At 40.2% G+C, this 17,285-nt stretch overlaps 1 protein-coding gene across 4 annotated transcripts in view; it reads right to left on the reverse strand.

The window, feature by feature from the left end:
• PTPRG (protein tyrosine phosphatase receptor type G) overlaps positions 1–17,285 on the reverse strand; it is a 725,247-nt gene that overhangs the window by 104,918 nt on the left and 603,044 nt on the right. For all 4 annotated transcript variants that reach the window (XM_034408792.3, XM_087883749.1, XM_034408794.3 and 1 more), the window contains exons 9-10: positions 6,650–6,834; positions 1,765–1,873 (exon numbers count right to left, since the gene is read on the reverse strand). In XM_034408792.3, coding sequence (XP_034264683.2) covers positions 1,765–1,873; positions 6,650–6,834 — 294 coding nt within the window. The remainder of the gene's footprint in view (positions 1–1,764; positions 1,874–6,649; positions 6,835–17,285) is intronic.

Raw genomic sequence — 17,285 nt, forward strand, 5'->3', positions numbered from 1 at the left:
GATTTAAATACTTTTAATTCTCAATAAAAGCAGTTGTGCTAGGCCTAGATTACTACCAGTCCCCATTAAAAAATGGGGCTGGAGAATCTTTTGTGGTGCATTTTTAACATGGTAGAAAGTCCAAAGGAAAGAACAAGGATTAATTGATGTAATTCTGTACCAAAGAAATCCTTCTTTCCTCTTCTAAGCTAACAGTTCCCTGTTTTTCAGCATGACAGGCCCATTTATTTCAAACCTATTAAACTACTTAGATAGACTTGGTATGTGACAAAAATCCATCAAAGCTATTCACATCCTCAGTAAAAGAACAGTTGAAACATCAATTATGCTGTCTGCTTCACTCACTCACATACAAAATAAATAAAATAAGAAAAGTAAGAATTTATGTATTTGTTACATCCACCTTTCCCCTATGAGGTATCTTTCCCTCATAGTATATTCATACAGTAACAGGCTGAAGCGAGTTGGCCTGAGAGATAATGAGTGGCCCAAAGTACTTTCTATCTGTGGAATCTTGAACCTTGCTTCTTTTGGGGGCTGTTGAATGAGATCCAAAAACCTCCATGCACACCAAGGTATTTCAATGTATACATGGAATCTTTGAATGATTTCTGCTTTTCAACTTTCTACCGTTAAGGAAATCCTTGCCTTCCAGGAGCACCTTTTCAAGATGGTTACATATCCTTCTATAAATCTCCTGGGAAATTAGATGTTTGCTGCTTCCTGGATCTGACACTGTGCTTGTTAGAATTCACACAGCATCTCCTCTACCGTGAGTCCTCCGTGACATTGAGCTATAAAAAGGCTAATATAGCTAAAGGTATTTAACTTAATGGTGGTGCTGTGGTTAAGCAAGATCACATACAGGATGCAAATACAGCTTAGGGAAAGTAGAGCAAGGAATTCCTCCCTACTGAGATGATCCTCAAGCACAGAGTTAATTGGATGTAAAAATATATCTTTACTCGGGCCACCGAACCACAGGAAGCAATGGCTGCAAATGCACACGGTCTCCAAACTCTCAAGTGTATATGGGTAGCCAACAATGATGATTACTGCTCACTTCTGTTTCAGTAGCAATGAGACTCCAAGCTTGGAAGGAAATTCGGTATCTTGCAAGCTCATGATACTATAACTTAAATGAGCAAAATTTTCCCCTTTAAGCTATCATATTTTTCTATATTTACCTAAAAGGGGGTGAAAATTTAGGTGCGTCTTATACACCGAATGTAGCCCCGCTCACCCGTTGGCCCCCACCCTTTGGCCTCTGCCTCCCAACAGTTTACCTCCTTGTGGCAAGCAGCAAGAAGAAACAGCTTGTTTCAGCTTCAGCACAGCCTAATTAGCACAAGTTGATTGGATCAGTCTCCCAACTCTCAGCTGTTTTGCGTGGGCCAATGCTGCTTGCTGCAAGGAGGTAAATTGCTGGGAGCAGATTTTTTTTTCTTGTGCTAATCAAGCTATGCTGAAAACGAAAATGAAAGTAAAGCAGGCTCTTTGCTGTTTGCTGCAACTAGGCAAAATTGCTGGGAGGCAGAGGCAGATTTCTTTTCCTTGTTTTCCTCACCAAAAAAGGTAGTTGCACCTTATAGTCTTATACTCCGAAAAATACGGTTTCTACTTCCCTTAAGTAGATATAAGCACAGTTGGAGGTAAGCACAGTTCCTAAATCCTACAGCTGCTTGCAAACTTATTTTTTCCCCCTATAGACTTTTGTTGGCTGAGAGAACGTTACAGAGGTATAGGAAATTTGGGTGGTGTTACCTTGAAAGAGCATTGTCTGGCTAAAATCACTGCGCATGTCATTTCGGCAAACTGCTTGAACTCTGAACAGATAAAGGATGTCAGGTGAGACATGGCTAATGATGGCTTTCTGTTTAAAAAAAATAGATGTTATTCAGTTTTATCCCTCCCAACAGGATGCTGAATGATCAGTCTGTAAAACATAAAAAATATACTTAGAATACATTTTATGGGAATGGCAAATTTATTTGAATAGAGAGAAAGTCCACAGTAAAGGAAAAGTGCCAAAGGATAGAGAAAATCAATGCAATGTCACGCTTTTGGCAGGAAGAAGCGTTACCCTTTCTGTAAAATAAGCGAACAACCTCCAATGAAATTGGACCTAAAATGATTTGAATCATGATTCAAGCCAAGTTAGCCAGATTTCATAATATTATAAGGGCATCTGCTGATGAAAGAAGAGGCAGTAGCAAATACCTGTCCCTACAGACAGTGGTATCTCGATACTCGTCATTAATTGGTTCTGGGAGGCACAATGAGTAGTAAAAACAATGAGTACCAAACAAACCATGTGACTTAACACCTGACCCTTTGTTTCGGCCAGAAAGGTTAGCAAGTCACAAGGAGGCCGACACCACCAAATCTAGCTTGCAAACCAAATACCAAACGAACGATGAGCACTGGGACAAAATTTTCACATCAAAATGCATCGAGTATCGAAGATGATGCATTTTAAAGTAGTTGAGTACCGAGCTATGACTGTATGTTTCTACATTAGGAATTTGAATACTGACTATGTCATTACTGGAAGATATTAGAGGTGTGCATTATTTAGTTGCTAGCAGAATCTGAAGCTGGCAAAAAATACCCTGGATCTGGCATGGCCAGCTTCAAAATCCTATAGGCACTTTCTTGAAGGAGTCATACTTTCTCTTGGATGCGCATAGCTGCATGTTCTTAGGAGAATCTGCATTTGAAACCAAGGAGCATTACAGAGATGGTGACAGGGTGCATCACCCTGTCACTCTTTTCTTAATGCTTGCTGAACTCAAGCTGCTACTTTCCTAAGTCCTTGTAGATACTGGGAGGGGGAAAAAATAAAATAAAATAAAATATATGGCTCTAACAGGAAAGATGCCCACTCAGGATCCAAAACACCATGCCTGCTTTAGATCTGAATACTGGATACCTGTAGGAGACATTGATAGTGGCATCAAATTCTAAATTTCTCTTCCCCACCAGAAGTTGCTGAACTACAATTTTTAGCAGCCTTAGCCAGCATTATCTATGGCGAGTGATGGAGTTCTAATTTAGTAGCATCTGAAAGGCCACTGGTCTATTTCCTTATAGAGTGCTAAAGGTGCCAAAGTTGCTTACAAATGTTTGAAGAAACTGATACTGCTATTTGAAAAAAAAAATGGCTATATGGAAGATTGATCTGGATTTATATCTCTTTGCCATGAGGACTGATTCGTTTTATAATAGTTTATTTATATTTGCCTTCATTCATGATTAGATTTATATTCCACTTTTCATTCAGGAGGGCAAGAAGGCATACATGATGCCATCTCCTCTATTTTATTCCAACCACAACCACAGCATTGTGAGGTAGAATAGCAGGACCAAAGTCGCCAGTAGATTTCCATGGTTGAGGGACTGGACTCTTTGTCTCCTTGCTTCTAGTCTAACATTTTGACTACTACCCAATACTGGCTCTTTGTACCATTTGATGCAAAGCATCAGAATACCTTTCTATGATAGTTTGCCTCTGTGATTCAAAAGCTAGTACAAGAAAAATCTGAAAAGGTGCAGAATTTCAAACTGATGTCAAGTTCATTAGATCCTTCTCTGGGCTGTTATAGTTTATTTCAGCCAAGAAATAATTCTACCTGGACCCTTAGGCTTCCATAACAAGTCACCAAGACACCAAGATGTTGACACATGCATCATGATTTCATCTCACAAATGATGTAGTTATGTACTCGGATTCTGACATCTGTCACTGATCTATTTAGCTGTCTCATTTGTGTAATGATGTCACAATGATGACAAGATACACAGGCTATCTATCTTTCCTTTCTTTCCTACTAAAGCTTGTATTTGATTTTATAGGCTTTCTTTGTACCTTCCAAAAACTGAAGGCTGAGCTGGACAAAGGAAATGTGAAAGGAAATTCTTCCTTTAAACTGATATTTGAAAAAAAATTTTAGGGTCCTTTTACAAGATTCATATGCAAAAAATAAATAAATAATAATAATAAAAATTGCTGGCCAAAAGAAACAATTATTTTGTTTCTGTGGGAAGAAAAAGTTCTAATGCATAATCTACAAAAGAATTCTCTTTTGGATTTTATAGTTCTCTGACTGGTGTAATTCAGCAAAAAATGCCACAGCATGGATTTAAGGAGTGTGTTTTAGATAATGTACTTAATTGTACATTGCCATGAGAAATACAAGCTGTTTGAAAAAAATGTGTGTTTAAATGCAAAATTTATGAGAGTTAAAAGAAACTGAAATTAATGCAGAAGTGGGATGAAACCAGTGGTGGGTTGCCCCCAGTTTGCAAGAACCAGTAGTAAAACCGGTAGGAGGCCCCACCCATTGCCCTGAAGGTTGTCATCGGTGATCTGCGCATGCGCAGAAGCGATCCCGTTGCGAACCGGTAGTAAAGGTAGTTAGAACCCACCCCTAGATGAATCAGATTTGCAAGTGGATAAGCTAGAATGAACACGGGCTAGGTCAGGAATAAGACTGATTTGTCTACCCAGTTTGGGAGATTGGTCTTCCCACTCACTTGTGGTCTGATTGCCCACTGAGAGTGAAAATGTCTACACCCCACTTTTTATTTTCTCTCCACGATAGTGCAAGAGTAATCTTTAGGGAATGACATATAGAAGTTACAGGAAAGGAAATATGCATGGTGTAACAGATAAAACAGCCAGTTTTTTTAAAAAACGTGTCCATTTGCATTGGCCACAGACTGAATTTGGCTGGAAAACGTGGCTTCTGAATGCCAATTAGTCTAGCATTCCTAACAGCTAAGCAATAAATCCTGAAGGAACCCAAGGAATTGATAATGGGCCACAGATACACCTTGGAAAATATTCCTGCATTCGTGACTAAATAATTCTTGTGATTAATGTTCACTGTCTTTCTTATTCATTAAAAGGAGAAAGAAGCATCTTTCTTAAAGGGGGGGGGGGAAAGGATGACAAGTTTAAAATGATAAAGCCCTAACCTTTACAAATCCTTCTGCAAGATTGCTTTATGATTTCATGAAGCACTAGACTCCCTCATATGACCCAGATAACAACTTCTAGTGGAGGGAAATTGAAAGCACAAATGAAAAATTAAGTATAAAAGAGCCTTAATCTAAGAAAGAGTAAGAGACATATTATTCTAAAACTGATTGAATGGCACCCAAGGAGGATGTATTTGCAAAGGAGAAAAAGATAACTATCATTAGGAATTTAACTTCACTGGGGCTGCATTTTTATGTGCACATACAACGACTGATTACATTATTCCAGAGACTTTCTTTGATTAACAATAAACTGAGCCCTCACAAAATGGAATGTGTCATTCTCCTTCTTTACGTGCGGAATTTTAAGGACTTTGGTAATTGTTGCTTGAATCTGATATTCCAACCTACATGTGGATTTCCATGAGTTGCGCTGACGTTTCTTGTTAAATCTTAGTGGCTTCTTCATTACACAATCACTATGCTCAGAAAGCAAAGAATAGGCTTCTTGTAAAGCCAATTCCTTCCAGGTCCTAGCTGCAGATGATTCTGAAAACTTAACCCTGTTAGCATGAACAGTCCTAGGATACTGCCAGTAATTTGTAAGACCATTAGTTTCCCTTTAAGGAAATCTCAGATGGGCATTCCAGGTAAAGCATAGGACCAAAACATTTAGTGCAACATTTAGTGCAACCATCCAAATTGGATTCCTAGGGGGGGAACCTTTTTGAACTTTCCTGATATATAATATTCTGTACTCTAAGCCATTCACAGAAAGAATGAGACTAAAGTGGTTTCTTATTTTGAAATGGGGTTCAGATCTCATTGTCATCCCTGTTGTTAACAGAACTCAGTGCAAATTTGAAAATCGGCTGAAGCCCCTAGACCAGTGATGGCTAACGTTTTTGCCATCGCGTGCCAGGAGAGGGGGGGAGGGTGAGGGTCGCATGCATGCATGCCCACACCGATAATTCTATGTGCCCTGCCCTGCGCATGTGCGCGCAACCCCCCTCCCCCCCGCTCCTGGCACGTGATGGCCCGGTAGGCCCATTTTTCTTTCTTACCTGCTTCCAGATCCTCTCTATTTATCTGGGAAGGGCGAAAACAGCCTTTCTCATTCTCAGAGGCCCTCCAAAGGCCTGAAACGGCCCATTTCTCAATTCCCGGTGGGACAGGAAGTGATTTTTTTGCTGTCCTCAGCCTCCAGAGCCTCCAGAGTTTCTGGCGGCTGGGGACAGCAAAAAACTTCACTTCCCGTCCCACCGAGAGTTGGGAAATGGGCCATTTCAGGCTTTTGGAGGGTCTCTGAGGGAGTGGGAAAGGCTGTTTTTGCCCTCTGCAGATGCATAGAAAGGATCTGGAGCCAGGTAAGAAAGAAAAACGGGCCTTCCCCACCCCACCCCCTGGCCCTCTGGAGGCAGGAAACAGCCTGTTTCCCTACTTCTGGTGGACCCAGAAGGCCCGAAAATCAGCTGGCCAGTGCACACATGCGCGCCAGAGCTGAGCTGGCATGCCCACTGAGCTGGCTACGTATGCTACCTGTGGCACGCGTGCCATAGGTTCGCCATCACGGCCCTAGACATTTTATATCCATAATTTCAACTGAGGGCAGAGAAAGTGAGGTTATCTTAACACTAATGGCAATGTCAGACGGCTGTAGCTTTACCAGGTCCTTGTCACTGTCCTTAGTGAACGTCTTTTCCTTTTCATCTTCATTTTTACTCCAACTGTAGGAAATCATATAGTTCATAATGGGTGGATGATAGATAATCTCTGGTTGATTCCAGGTCACCAGCAAGGCTGTTCGGTTAACGAGTTTCACTTTCATATTGACAGGAGGGGTACTGCAAACTAGACAAAAGGAGAAAAAGAAAAACATGATATGCTATCAGGATATGAGATGAGACAACAGTTGCCAGACAATTGTATAAAAAAATTATTTTGCAGTCAGACTTGATCTTGAATTGTATCCAGCCGAGTATGTACATTCGTACACCTCTTGTGACATAATGACAATATAAACTTGTAAACATCTAAATCTAGAATTTCAGTCATGCAGTTTCTGGGATGCTTGAATCTCTATTGCCTCAAGTATTACCAAAGAGGAATTTGAAGAGAGCTGCTTAAAGGAAGCTCTTCTGACGGTGCAATAGTAACAGTAACAGAGTTGGAAGGGACCTTGGAGGTCATCTAGTCCAACCCCCTGCTCATGCAGGAGACTTGTACTAGGGATTCGAACCACCGAACTGCCGACCTTTCTGCTCGACAAGCTCAGTGTCTTAGCCACTGAGCCACATTTTTGAAGTTTTTATTTTATATTGCAGCAGACCATCTGCGGCCAGCGACAGCTCCCCATCGCCCGGTGCGCTCTCACAGAGAGGGCCTCCTTGGGGTCCCGTCGGCCAGACAGTGTCGGGTGGCGACTCCCAGGGAGTGGGCCTTCTCTGTGGGTGCGCCTACTTTGTGGAGTCAGCTCCCCCTGGAGCTCCGGATGGCCCCTGACCTTCGCTCTTTCTGCCGTGACCTCAAAACATGGCTATTTGGCCTGGCCGGATTGGACTGAAGGGGTTTTTAAAGGGGATTGTATTGGTTTTTATATTTGAATACTGAATTTTATGTGTTTTTTATCGTTGTGAGCCGCCCTGAGTCCTTTGGGAGAGAGGGCGGCATACAAGTTTAATAAAATAATTAATTAATTAATTAATTAATTAATGCAGATCCAGTGGACCAGGAATAAATAAAATAATCAGAATCACTAAGATGACATAATTGCCTTACATTCTTTTAACAAAATGCATTTATGACATTATCAACCCTGCAATGTCTGTTTAACAAAACTACTATGAATATTGCTGCCTGATATATTTTGAGAATGAAACACTCCTTGTGACTTCATAAGTTTGGATATCAATTTATGTGTCAGGCAAGGAATCTAGATGCACATTTCCCTTTCTCAAGTTTAACAACAAATTGCCTAACAATTGAATCTGAAAGGCACAGATTGCTTTATCTATCTATCTATCCATCCACCCACCCACTCACCCACCTACCCATCTTCCATTCATTCAATTTCTATCGTTGCCCATCTCAAGCAAGTGATTCTGAGCAGCAAATAATTATAAAACAGTTACAATAAATACAAATTAAATATATATGGCAGCCAAGAAAAAAAATGTCATCATAGATGTCAATGTAGCAGTGGTAGGATTCTAATTTTTTTACTACCGGTTCTGTGAGTGTGGCTTGGTGGGTGTGGCATGGCTTGGTGGGTGTGGCTTGGTGTTCATGGCAGGGGAAGGATACTGTAAAATCTCTGTTTCCTCCCAATCAGCTGGGACTCAAGAGACAGAGAATAGATGGGGGCGGGGCCAGTCAGAGGTGGTATTTACCGGTTCTCTGAACTACTCAAAATTTCTGCTACTGGTTCTCCAGAACTGGTCAGAACCTGCTGAATACCACGTCTGCAATGTAGCCAGGAAACAGGGCCCTTCACGCCTTAAGGGCCTCAGGCTTGGTACAAACCCAGGCCTTCAAGTTCCTATAGAAGGCCTGGGTTTGAGGAGGACAGGGACAGGGTCTATAGCAGAGAAGGCACATTATCTAGTTCCCGCCAGTTGACATTTCCTCTGGATCCTAAAAGTCATAATTAAAAAAGGATTGTCCATGCAGTATCCCACAACTATGGGTTCCTCTATGTAGTAGTGAGGCTAAACCACCACTTGAGTCACTGCAAAAGTAACACTATGACAGTTTTTTCCAAACTGGGACTAATTTCCCAGAATTCCTTTGCACTTATTAGTAAGGTATTCTGTTAGCTGTAGCTCAATAGGTGTGAAGCACCTTTTGGAAGTCTATATTTTATAATGATTATAAATGTGAGAGTATAGATCATCATATAGGATTTTCAGCTGAGGAAGAAATCACTGAAACCGCAGCAAATTATTAATATTAATATAATATTAAGGAATGGCCAGAATAGAGATCATAACTCAGCAATGATAAATTTATGAGGAAAACCCAAGTGTAAAGATATACCAGTTCTAAGGGGAAGTCAGGTGAAAGGATATACCATGTTTGTGAAACTAACTGCTGAATCTCTGAATCATACAGGCAGAATCTTTCCCCACACTCTTAAGTGATTGAAATAAATATATCTTAATGGTGAACGCTAGATGGCACTAATAGGCTGCTGATAAAAATCACATTCCCCCCCCCCTCCCTTATGTTATTTTAAGATAGGAATCCATGATTCAGGCTTTCAGATGCTCTTGAAAAATTCTAAATCCAGATAATGAGGTGCAGTGAAGGGTCCCCCTGACCACATCCCTAAGTTCAATAGGGTATATCGTGGCATCCAGTCTTGGCAACTTTAAAACTTGTTGGACTTCAAGCATAGCTGTCTGTGGAAATCTGGGAGTTGAAGTCCACAAGTCTTAAAATTGCCAAGGTTGGACATCCTTGGTGTACACTGTCATTTTTACCATTCAAAGCCCTTCTCCAGCATTGAAGTGATCCTTTCGTTGGCCATCAGGATTCATATCACTCATATTGCAGCTACACCATGGGCTAGTTTAGAAGGAGGAGGAGTTGTATTAGTAATTGTAGTTCACCTTTGAGACTTAAGAAATATTGTTTTTGAAAAGCTTATGACTCACAGGAAAAACAGTTGGGGACTTGGGTTGATTTTGGTGGAGTTATCCAAAAATTCAGAGGAATGTTGCCCTGCACTCTCCTATCTCCCTTTTATTTATTTATTTATTTTATTTATTTTATTGAATTTCTATACCGCCCTACTCCCGAAGGACTCAGGGCGGTGAACAGCCATAAAATAAAACACATACATATACAAAATTTAAAATCGAATAAAATGAATTAAATAAATTTGGCTGAATTAATACCCATAATTTAAAATACCCATATTTTAAAATACATTAAAATTTAAAATTTGCACTTAAAAGGGAGAAGATTTAGGCGAGGCCAGCTTGATGAAATAAAAGAGTCTTCAGCTCGCGGCGGAAAGTGCGCAGCTCCGGAATCCTCCGTATCTCTGGGGGGAGCTTGTTCCAGATCGTTGGTGCCCCCACAGAGAAGGCTCTCCCCCTCTCCCCCTCCCCCTTTTCTTTGCATGTCCTTCTCTACACCTTCTATATTCTATATTATTCTATGTAATATATCTGAAGAGACAGACGTCCATGAAATATGGCTGAGAACCATAACTTCCTTACATTAATTTAAGAAGAAGAGCGTGGAAAGCTTTACTGAAAGAACGGAACAAAGCATTTTAATTATGCAGAGGTTGCATGCTGACAGTCTACAAGGGAGAGGCCGCGAACCCACAATAATGGTGAGAAGCATGTGACTTTACGGCATCCGGCTTGTAAAACCATCCAGCTTGTAAAATCATCACTGCACATTATATCTGCAAATTACATTCAATAGCTATTAATCTACATGGTGGAATTAGGAAGTTTCATTGTCCATTTTTCTCTTGTAAAAAAATAGAAACCTCCAAAAATGAGGAGGCTGGTGAAAGAATCTGAAAAATGAAGTCAAGAGGGTAGATTTCTTCACAGTATCTTCACATGGTTCCTCAATTTTTGCGACTCCACTGGAATGTATTGTACAGTATCAGAATGGGCCAATCAAATTTAGGAAGAGGCCAGCATGCCTTTTTTAGTAGTAGCTGGGAAGCTGTAAAAGTTATGAAGGCTTCCTGCAGGAAACGAGAAGCCTGTCCTAATGAGGAGAATAAAACGGAACAGAAGTCCTGGCAGAAATATTGTGCAGATGGTAAAAAGATATATAGAAAAAGAACCTAAGTCAAAAAGCCATGAAGGAAAACAATCAGAAGCTTTTAAACATATGTTCAAAACAATACACAGCCCTGCCCCCCCCCAATAGCCATAGAGGGTGACTGGGCCACCAGACAATGAAGAATGAAAGGGATACTGAAAGAAGATAAGAAGGCTACCATGAAGGATTTTGAATTTGTAGCTGCCTTTGCTATAGGAACAGATAGCCAACCCTGTCTTGAAATTGGAAGAGAGTAATAGAGTAAACTTTCCTTTCACTGAGTGGTAATTGGTTTAAAAAGCTTAAAGAATCAAAATAGAGGGGAAATTTTCTCAGAGAAAGGAAGGAAACAAGAAGTAGAGTTTCTCAAAGATCCATGTCCATAAATGATCATGAAATGGAGACTAACACTGAGGTGGCCAAATCTGCAGATGACATCATAGTATTTAGGGTGGTGAAAAACGAAATGTGATGAGTTCCAGACGGATCTCTTGAATTAGATCTTGAAGTCCTGGTGGACAACCATTTAAATATGAGCCAGCAGTGTGCAGCAGCTGCCAGAAAAGCCAACACAGTTCTAGGCTACATAAACAGAGGGATAGAATCAAGATCACATGAAGTGCACTTTATAATGCCTTGGTAAGGCTACATTTGGAATATTGCATTCAGTTTTGGTCCCTACGATGTAAAAAAGATGTTGAGACTCTAGAAAGAGTGCAGAGAAGAGCAACAGAGATGATTAGGGGACTGGAGGCTAAAACATATGAAGAACGGTTGGAGTATGTCTAGTTTGATGAAGAGATGGTCTAGGGGAGACATGATAGCAGTGTTCCAATATCTCAGGGGCTGCCACTAAGAAGAGGGAGTCAAGCTCTTCTCCAGAGCACCTGAGGGCAGGAGAAGAAGCAATGGGTGGAAACTAATCAAGGAGAGAAGCAACTTAGAACTAAGGAGAAATTTCCTGACAATTAGAACAATTAATCAGTGGAACAATTTCCCTCCAGAAGTTGTGAATGCTCCAACACTGGAAGTTTTTAAGATGTTGGATAATCATTTGTCTGAAGTGGTGTAGGGTTTTCTGCCTAAGCAGGGGGTTGGACTAGAAAACCTCCAAGGTTTTCCAACTCTGTTATTCTATATTCTAATGAACATTCATCACAATGGCATAAGCAGTTCAATTTATGTAAGTGTAAAGTGATTTAATTGGGGGAGGGAATCTTAACTTCACATATATACATTCAGGAATAACAATCTTGGTGAAACAGTAGGTAGCTTATTGAAATTGTAGAATCGGTTTGTGACAGCTGTGAAGGCAAGGAAAAGGGAACTGTCATCAATGGAATGCCTTTATATAAACCGATAGTAAATCTGTATCTGAGATATTCAAAAATGGTAAACAGAACAGTGACAAAGAGGGCATCAAAACAAAAAGAGGGCTGAAACATCTACTTTACAAGAATATCCTTTACATAGACAAAAGACAACTGAAGGAAGATATGATCAAGGTGAATGAACCATGCACAATATGGGAAGTAAATGGTCAGAGATAAGTTCCTCCCCTCAAAATAAAACTGGACTAGTGTACTGGAAGGAGATTTAAAAGAGACAAAAGAAAGGCTTCTTGCTACAGCATATAATTAACCATTAGAATTCATTACCACACAATGATGATAATGACTATTATCCTGGATGGCTTTAAACGCAGGTTGTATAAATAGCAATAACAATAACATTTAAGACTTATATACCGCTTCACAGTGCTTTTACAGCCCTCTCTAAGCAGTTTACAGAGTCAGCACATTGCCCCCAACAATCTGGGTCCTCATTTTACCCACCTCGGAAGGATGGAAGGCTGAGTCAACCTTGAGCCTGGTGAGATTCTGCCAAATTGCAGGCAACTGGCAGTCAGCAGAAGTAGCCTGCAATACTGCACTCTAACCGCTGCACCACCAAGGCTCTTTTTCACAGAAGAAAGATCTATTGACAGCCATTTGACTTGAAGATTGATGTTATCTCTGCTTTGAGGGAAGCCTATCTCCAAATATCAAATGCATGACAACTATAGTAGGAGAAGAGGGTCTCTTCCAATTTTTGACTGGAAACATCCACAAGCATCCACTGTGAGAAACAAATGTTCAGTTTGGCAGACCAAACAGGGCTATTCCTATTTTCTTTTTTCTTTTCCTCTGCACCTCTCTTAATCCCGATTCAATGTTAAAGTTAACTAACTCTGAGTAACCAGAATCTAGACATGTTTTGAGACTTCCACTTAACGAAAATCCATTTGAGACTTCAGTTCAACAATTCTTGATTAAATGGAGATTTTAAATGCAAACTAGAAAGCAACTTCAATCTTATCTGTATTGAATCCCTTATTCCCTACTTACCGATTGGCTAAAATTATGCTACACTTGTTCTGAATGCTATGCATTTTAGTGACAGGCAGGCAAGTAACACAAGCATTTAAAAATGTTTATGAATTAGAGATATTTTCATTTTAAATAATTACAACAATTATTCACAATACCATTTTTGCCAATTGTTAGGACTACATCATTCTTTTTCTAATTTAATTTTCAAAATGAAAACAATCAGTAAACAGTATTTTCTTTTTTTTTTTTGCCAATGCTCAGAAGGCATGGAATTAGAGATTGATGCTCAGGAATTGTCTGTAGCAGAGGTGGTTATGTTTATAGGCCTCCATTTTGCTTTTTTAAAGAACTGTGAGAATCATCCATTCTCAGAATAAATATCTCTATGGGCTGGACAATATAACAATGATAAGAGTACAACCTGGTTCAAAAATCTTCCTCTTTGTTCCAATGAGGAACAAAAATAACCAGGCTTAGGACCTGGTTATCTACGGGACCGCCTGCTACCACCAATAGCCTCCCACCGGCCAGTACGCTCCAAAAGAGAGGGGCTCCTCCGGGTGCCGTCGGCCAAACAATGTCAACTGGCAGCCCCTAGGGGGAGAGCCTTCTCTGTGGGGGCTCCTATGATCTGGAATGAGCTCCCCCCGGAGATACGGAGGATCCCGGATCTGCGCACTTTCCGTCGCGTGCTTAAGACTTTTTTATTTCATCAAGCTGGCCTGGCCTAAATCTTCTCCCCCTTTTAAATGTAAATTTTAATTTGTTTTTAAATCGTGGGGTATTTTAAATTTGTTCAGCCAAATTATTTAATTCATTTTTAACTTATTTTAAATTTTTGTATTTATGTGTTTTATCTTGTGGCTGTTCACCACCCTGAGTCCTTCGGGAGAAGGGCGGTATAGAAATTTAATAAAATAAATAAATAAATAAAATAAAAATGTGTTCCTCATTGGTTCCTCATTAAGCTGGGAGAGGCTGGATGCTGCAGAATTCAGTTCTAGATCCTACCCTTGTTCAGTATTTCAATTATGACTTGGATGAAGAGGTGAGGGAACTACTTTTCAAATAGTGAAGTGAAAAAGGTGCTATAGAATGAGCAGTACCAATAGAATACAGAATCTTTGTAGCTCAGGGTTGAACTGTGGAGTCCTTGGTGCTCTTTGAGCTTGGAGGTTTTCTTGCAAATATTTCATTACCCAACTACCCCTCAGTACTAGAAGACGTTACCTAGTTGGGTAATGAAACATCTGCAGGAAAACAAACAAGCTCAGAGTGTACCAAGGTCCACACAGAATGTATAATGCCCATGAGCAATTCCTTCAGCTATAAGTATAGTTTTTTAGGATCTCGTATCAGCTGCAAAGGGCAGCCAATAGGTATATGGCAGATACACCTTTTTTCTTTCAAATGCAAAGAATTGCACAATCCTCTCATCAGATTTGTTGCTAGCACAAACTTTGATGGGATAGCTAATAACTTATAAGTAAGAAATACCCCAATTCTAATGGGTTAGCAAAATCAACTATTAATAAATGAATGAAAATGCACAGAGATAAATACAAAGTTCTTCATTTAGGAAATAAAAATCAAATGCAGCTAAATTATATGCAGAATGCTTGGCCTAATAATATTACTTGAGACTGAAATATTGCAGGATCCAATCTGAGTTGGTCACCGGGACCATAGATTTATCCTTCCAAGTTTTGTGGCTTGTGCTGGAGCCCATCCTCAGGGAACTTCTCTGTCTCCAGAACTGGGCTGTTCTAAACATATACACACACACACACACAGAGTATGTGTATGTATGTATGTATGTATGTATGTATGTATGTATGTATGTATACACACACACACACACACACACACAGAGCATGTGTATGTATATATATATAGAACCGGTAGTAAAACTGGCAGGAGGCTCTGCCCACTGACCCGGATGTCATCATAGGTGATCTGCGCATGCACAGAAGAGCGTGCATGGGCACGATGCGAACTGGTAGTAAAGGTAAGTAGAACCCACCCCTGATATACACACACAGACACACATATATACACTGTATATATACATACGTACATACATACATACATACATACATACATACATACATACATACTGTATATATATATAAAATTTATATTTGTTGATAAAGAAATAGCAAATATAAATTTGGTAGAAAATGGTTTGTCTTGAATGCGACTGCTTGAGGGCTCCTGGATTGGAGCTGAAAGGCGACAGGGAAGCAGGATGCTCCCTTCCATATTGGGGTAGACCAGATCTAGGCTTTTTTCAGGCAGCCAGCAAACACCCTGCTGCCCATTGGGAGACTAAGGAGACTAAGATAGATCTATTTAATCTCCCAATGGGCAGCAGGGTGCTTGCTGGCTGCCTGAAAAAAGCCTAGAAACTAGTGGATTGTGATTTCACTGAACTAGGGCTGCATAAAAATCTTGGTTTACGTAGGAAGAACCTGGCTAAAGAGAAATACACATAAAGGCCTGCGAAAAGAAAAGAAAACACACACACATATATATGCTTTGCTCGCACAGACACAAAACCGAAGGCACCAGCCTGAAGATGACGAGTGGGACCTTTTTTTTTTTTTTAATTTGATTTATATGCCGCCCTTCTCCGGAGACTCAGGGCGGCTTACAATGCGTTAAGCAATAGCCTTCATACTTTTGTATATTTATACAAAGTCAGTTTATTGCCCCCACAAACTGGGTCCTCATTTTACCTAACTTTGAAAGGATGGAAGGCTGAGTCAACCTTGAGCCTGGTGAGATTTGAACTTACAGTAATTGCAGACAGCTGGTGTTAATCACAATGCTATCAGTCTGCTGAGCCACCAGGCCCTTTGTGGAAACGTCGCCAAGATACTCTCAATTTTACACCGGAAAAGACCCGAATACACCAAAACTTGCCTATATTTATGTCTATGTATGTATGTATGTATGTATGTATGTATGTATGTATATAGATAGATAGAGAGAAAGAGAGAGATACACACACACACACACATACACACACTGGGATACTCTTTGACCCCAAAAGTTTGGGTGATGTGGCTGGTAAATGGTAAACGGCATCAACAGAAGTATGGTTTCAAAGGATAGAAAAGGTAACATCTTCATATGACATCCTTGACCACTGATGGCTTCATGACACATCCATGTAGCTTTCTTGGCAGCAATACATAAATGGTGTGCAATGATCTTCTTCTGGGATATTTTTTTTACTCTAATCTGGTCTACACCCTGATATTTCCTTGATGCCAAGAACCCTCACCAAAGTGGGCCAAGGCCTCTCAGACACTTGACAGAGCACAGCTATAATCCTTGTGGTACACTAGGATGAATCTACTTTAATCAACATGAAGTGGAGGCACTTTTCACATCTGCAGCAATTTAATTACAGAGCTTCTTTCTCTTGCCTTTCCTATTGCCTTAAAGCATATTTAACCTTGTGTTTCTCAGCCTTGAGCTAAGCAACCTTGAGTTGTTGATCATCAACATGCCTTCCCTGAGAAATTCTATTGTGCCTACAATGTAATCCTTTCCTACCTGTGCATATTTGGAAGGATCAGAAACCAACCTGGATCCAAAAACCAGATTCAGACTGGGAGGAGTAAGACCTACCTCCATTTCCATAGCAATTATAGGTCATCTTCGACTTATAAGTGGTTTCTTAATGACCATTAGAAGTTATAATGGACCTCCCAAAAGCTACTTATGGCAGTCACTTTGGCTGCTTGGCCAACAAGCTCACTTGTATGGCTTTTTGCAGTACCCCATGGTTATATGACTGTGATTTGTGAGGTGTTTTTTTTGCTGGTTTCTGGTATTTACTTCCTGGTAAATACCAGGAAGTATTCCTTTCTGGCAAAAAATGCCCATTGGGGAAATGGCAAGCTGGCATTTTTCTTCCCACTTTCCCCACCCAACTATGAATAATGGGCAGAGATGGGTGACATCCAATAGCTGAAATAAGGTCTTCCAGAAATGTGTTGTGAATCTCTCTGACTAATGTTGATCTTGTGAAAAGACTATAATTGCCCTTGGTTCCTGTGATTTGTTCTAACTTCAACAGCACAGTATAGCGAAGTATTTCTAGAAAATGGCTCCAGGTTTGATAGG

The sequence above is a fragment of the Pantherophis guttatus genome, chromosome 2 (assembly GCF_059756535.1).
Source record: "Pantherophis guttatus breed Tessera chromosome 2, ASM5975653v1, whole genome shotgun sequence".
Taxonomy (NCBI): domain Eukaryota; kingdom Metazoa; phylum Chordata; class Lepidosauria; order Squamata; family Colubridae; genus Pantherophis; species Pantherophis guttatus.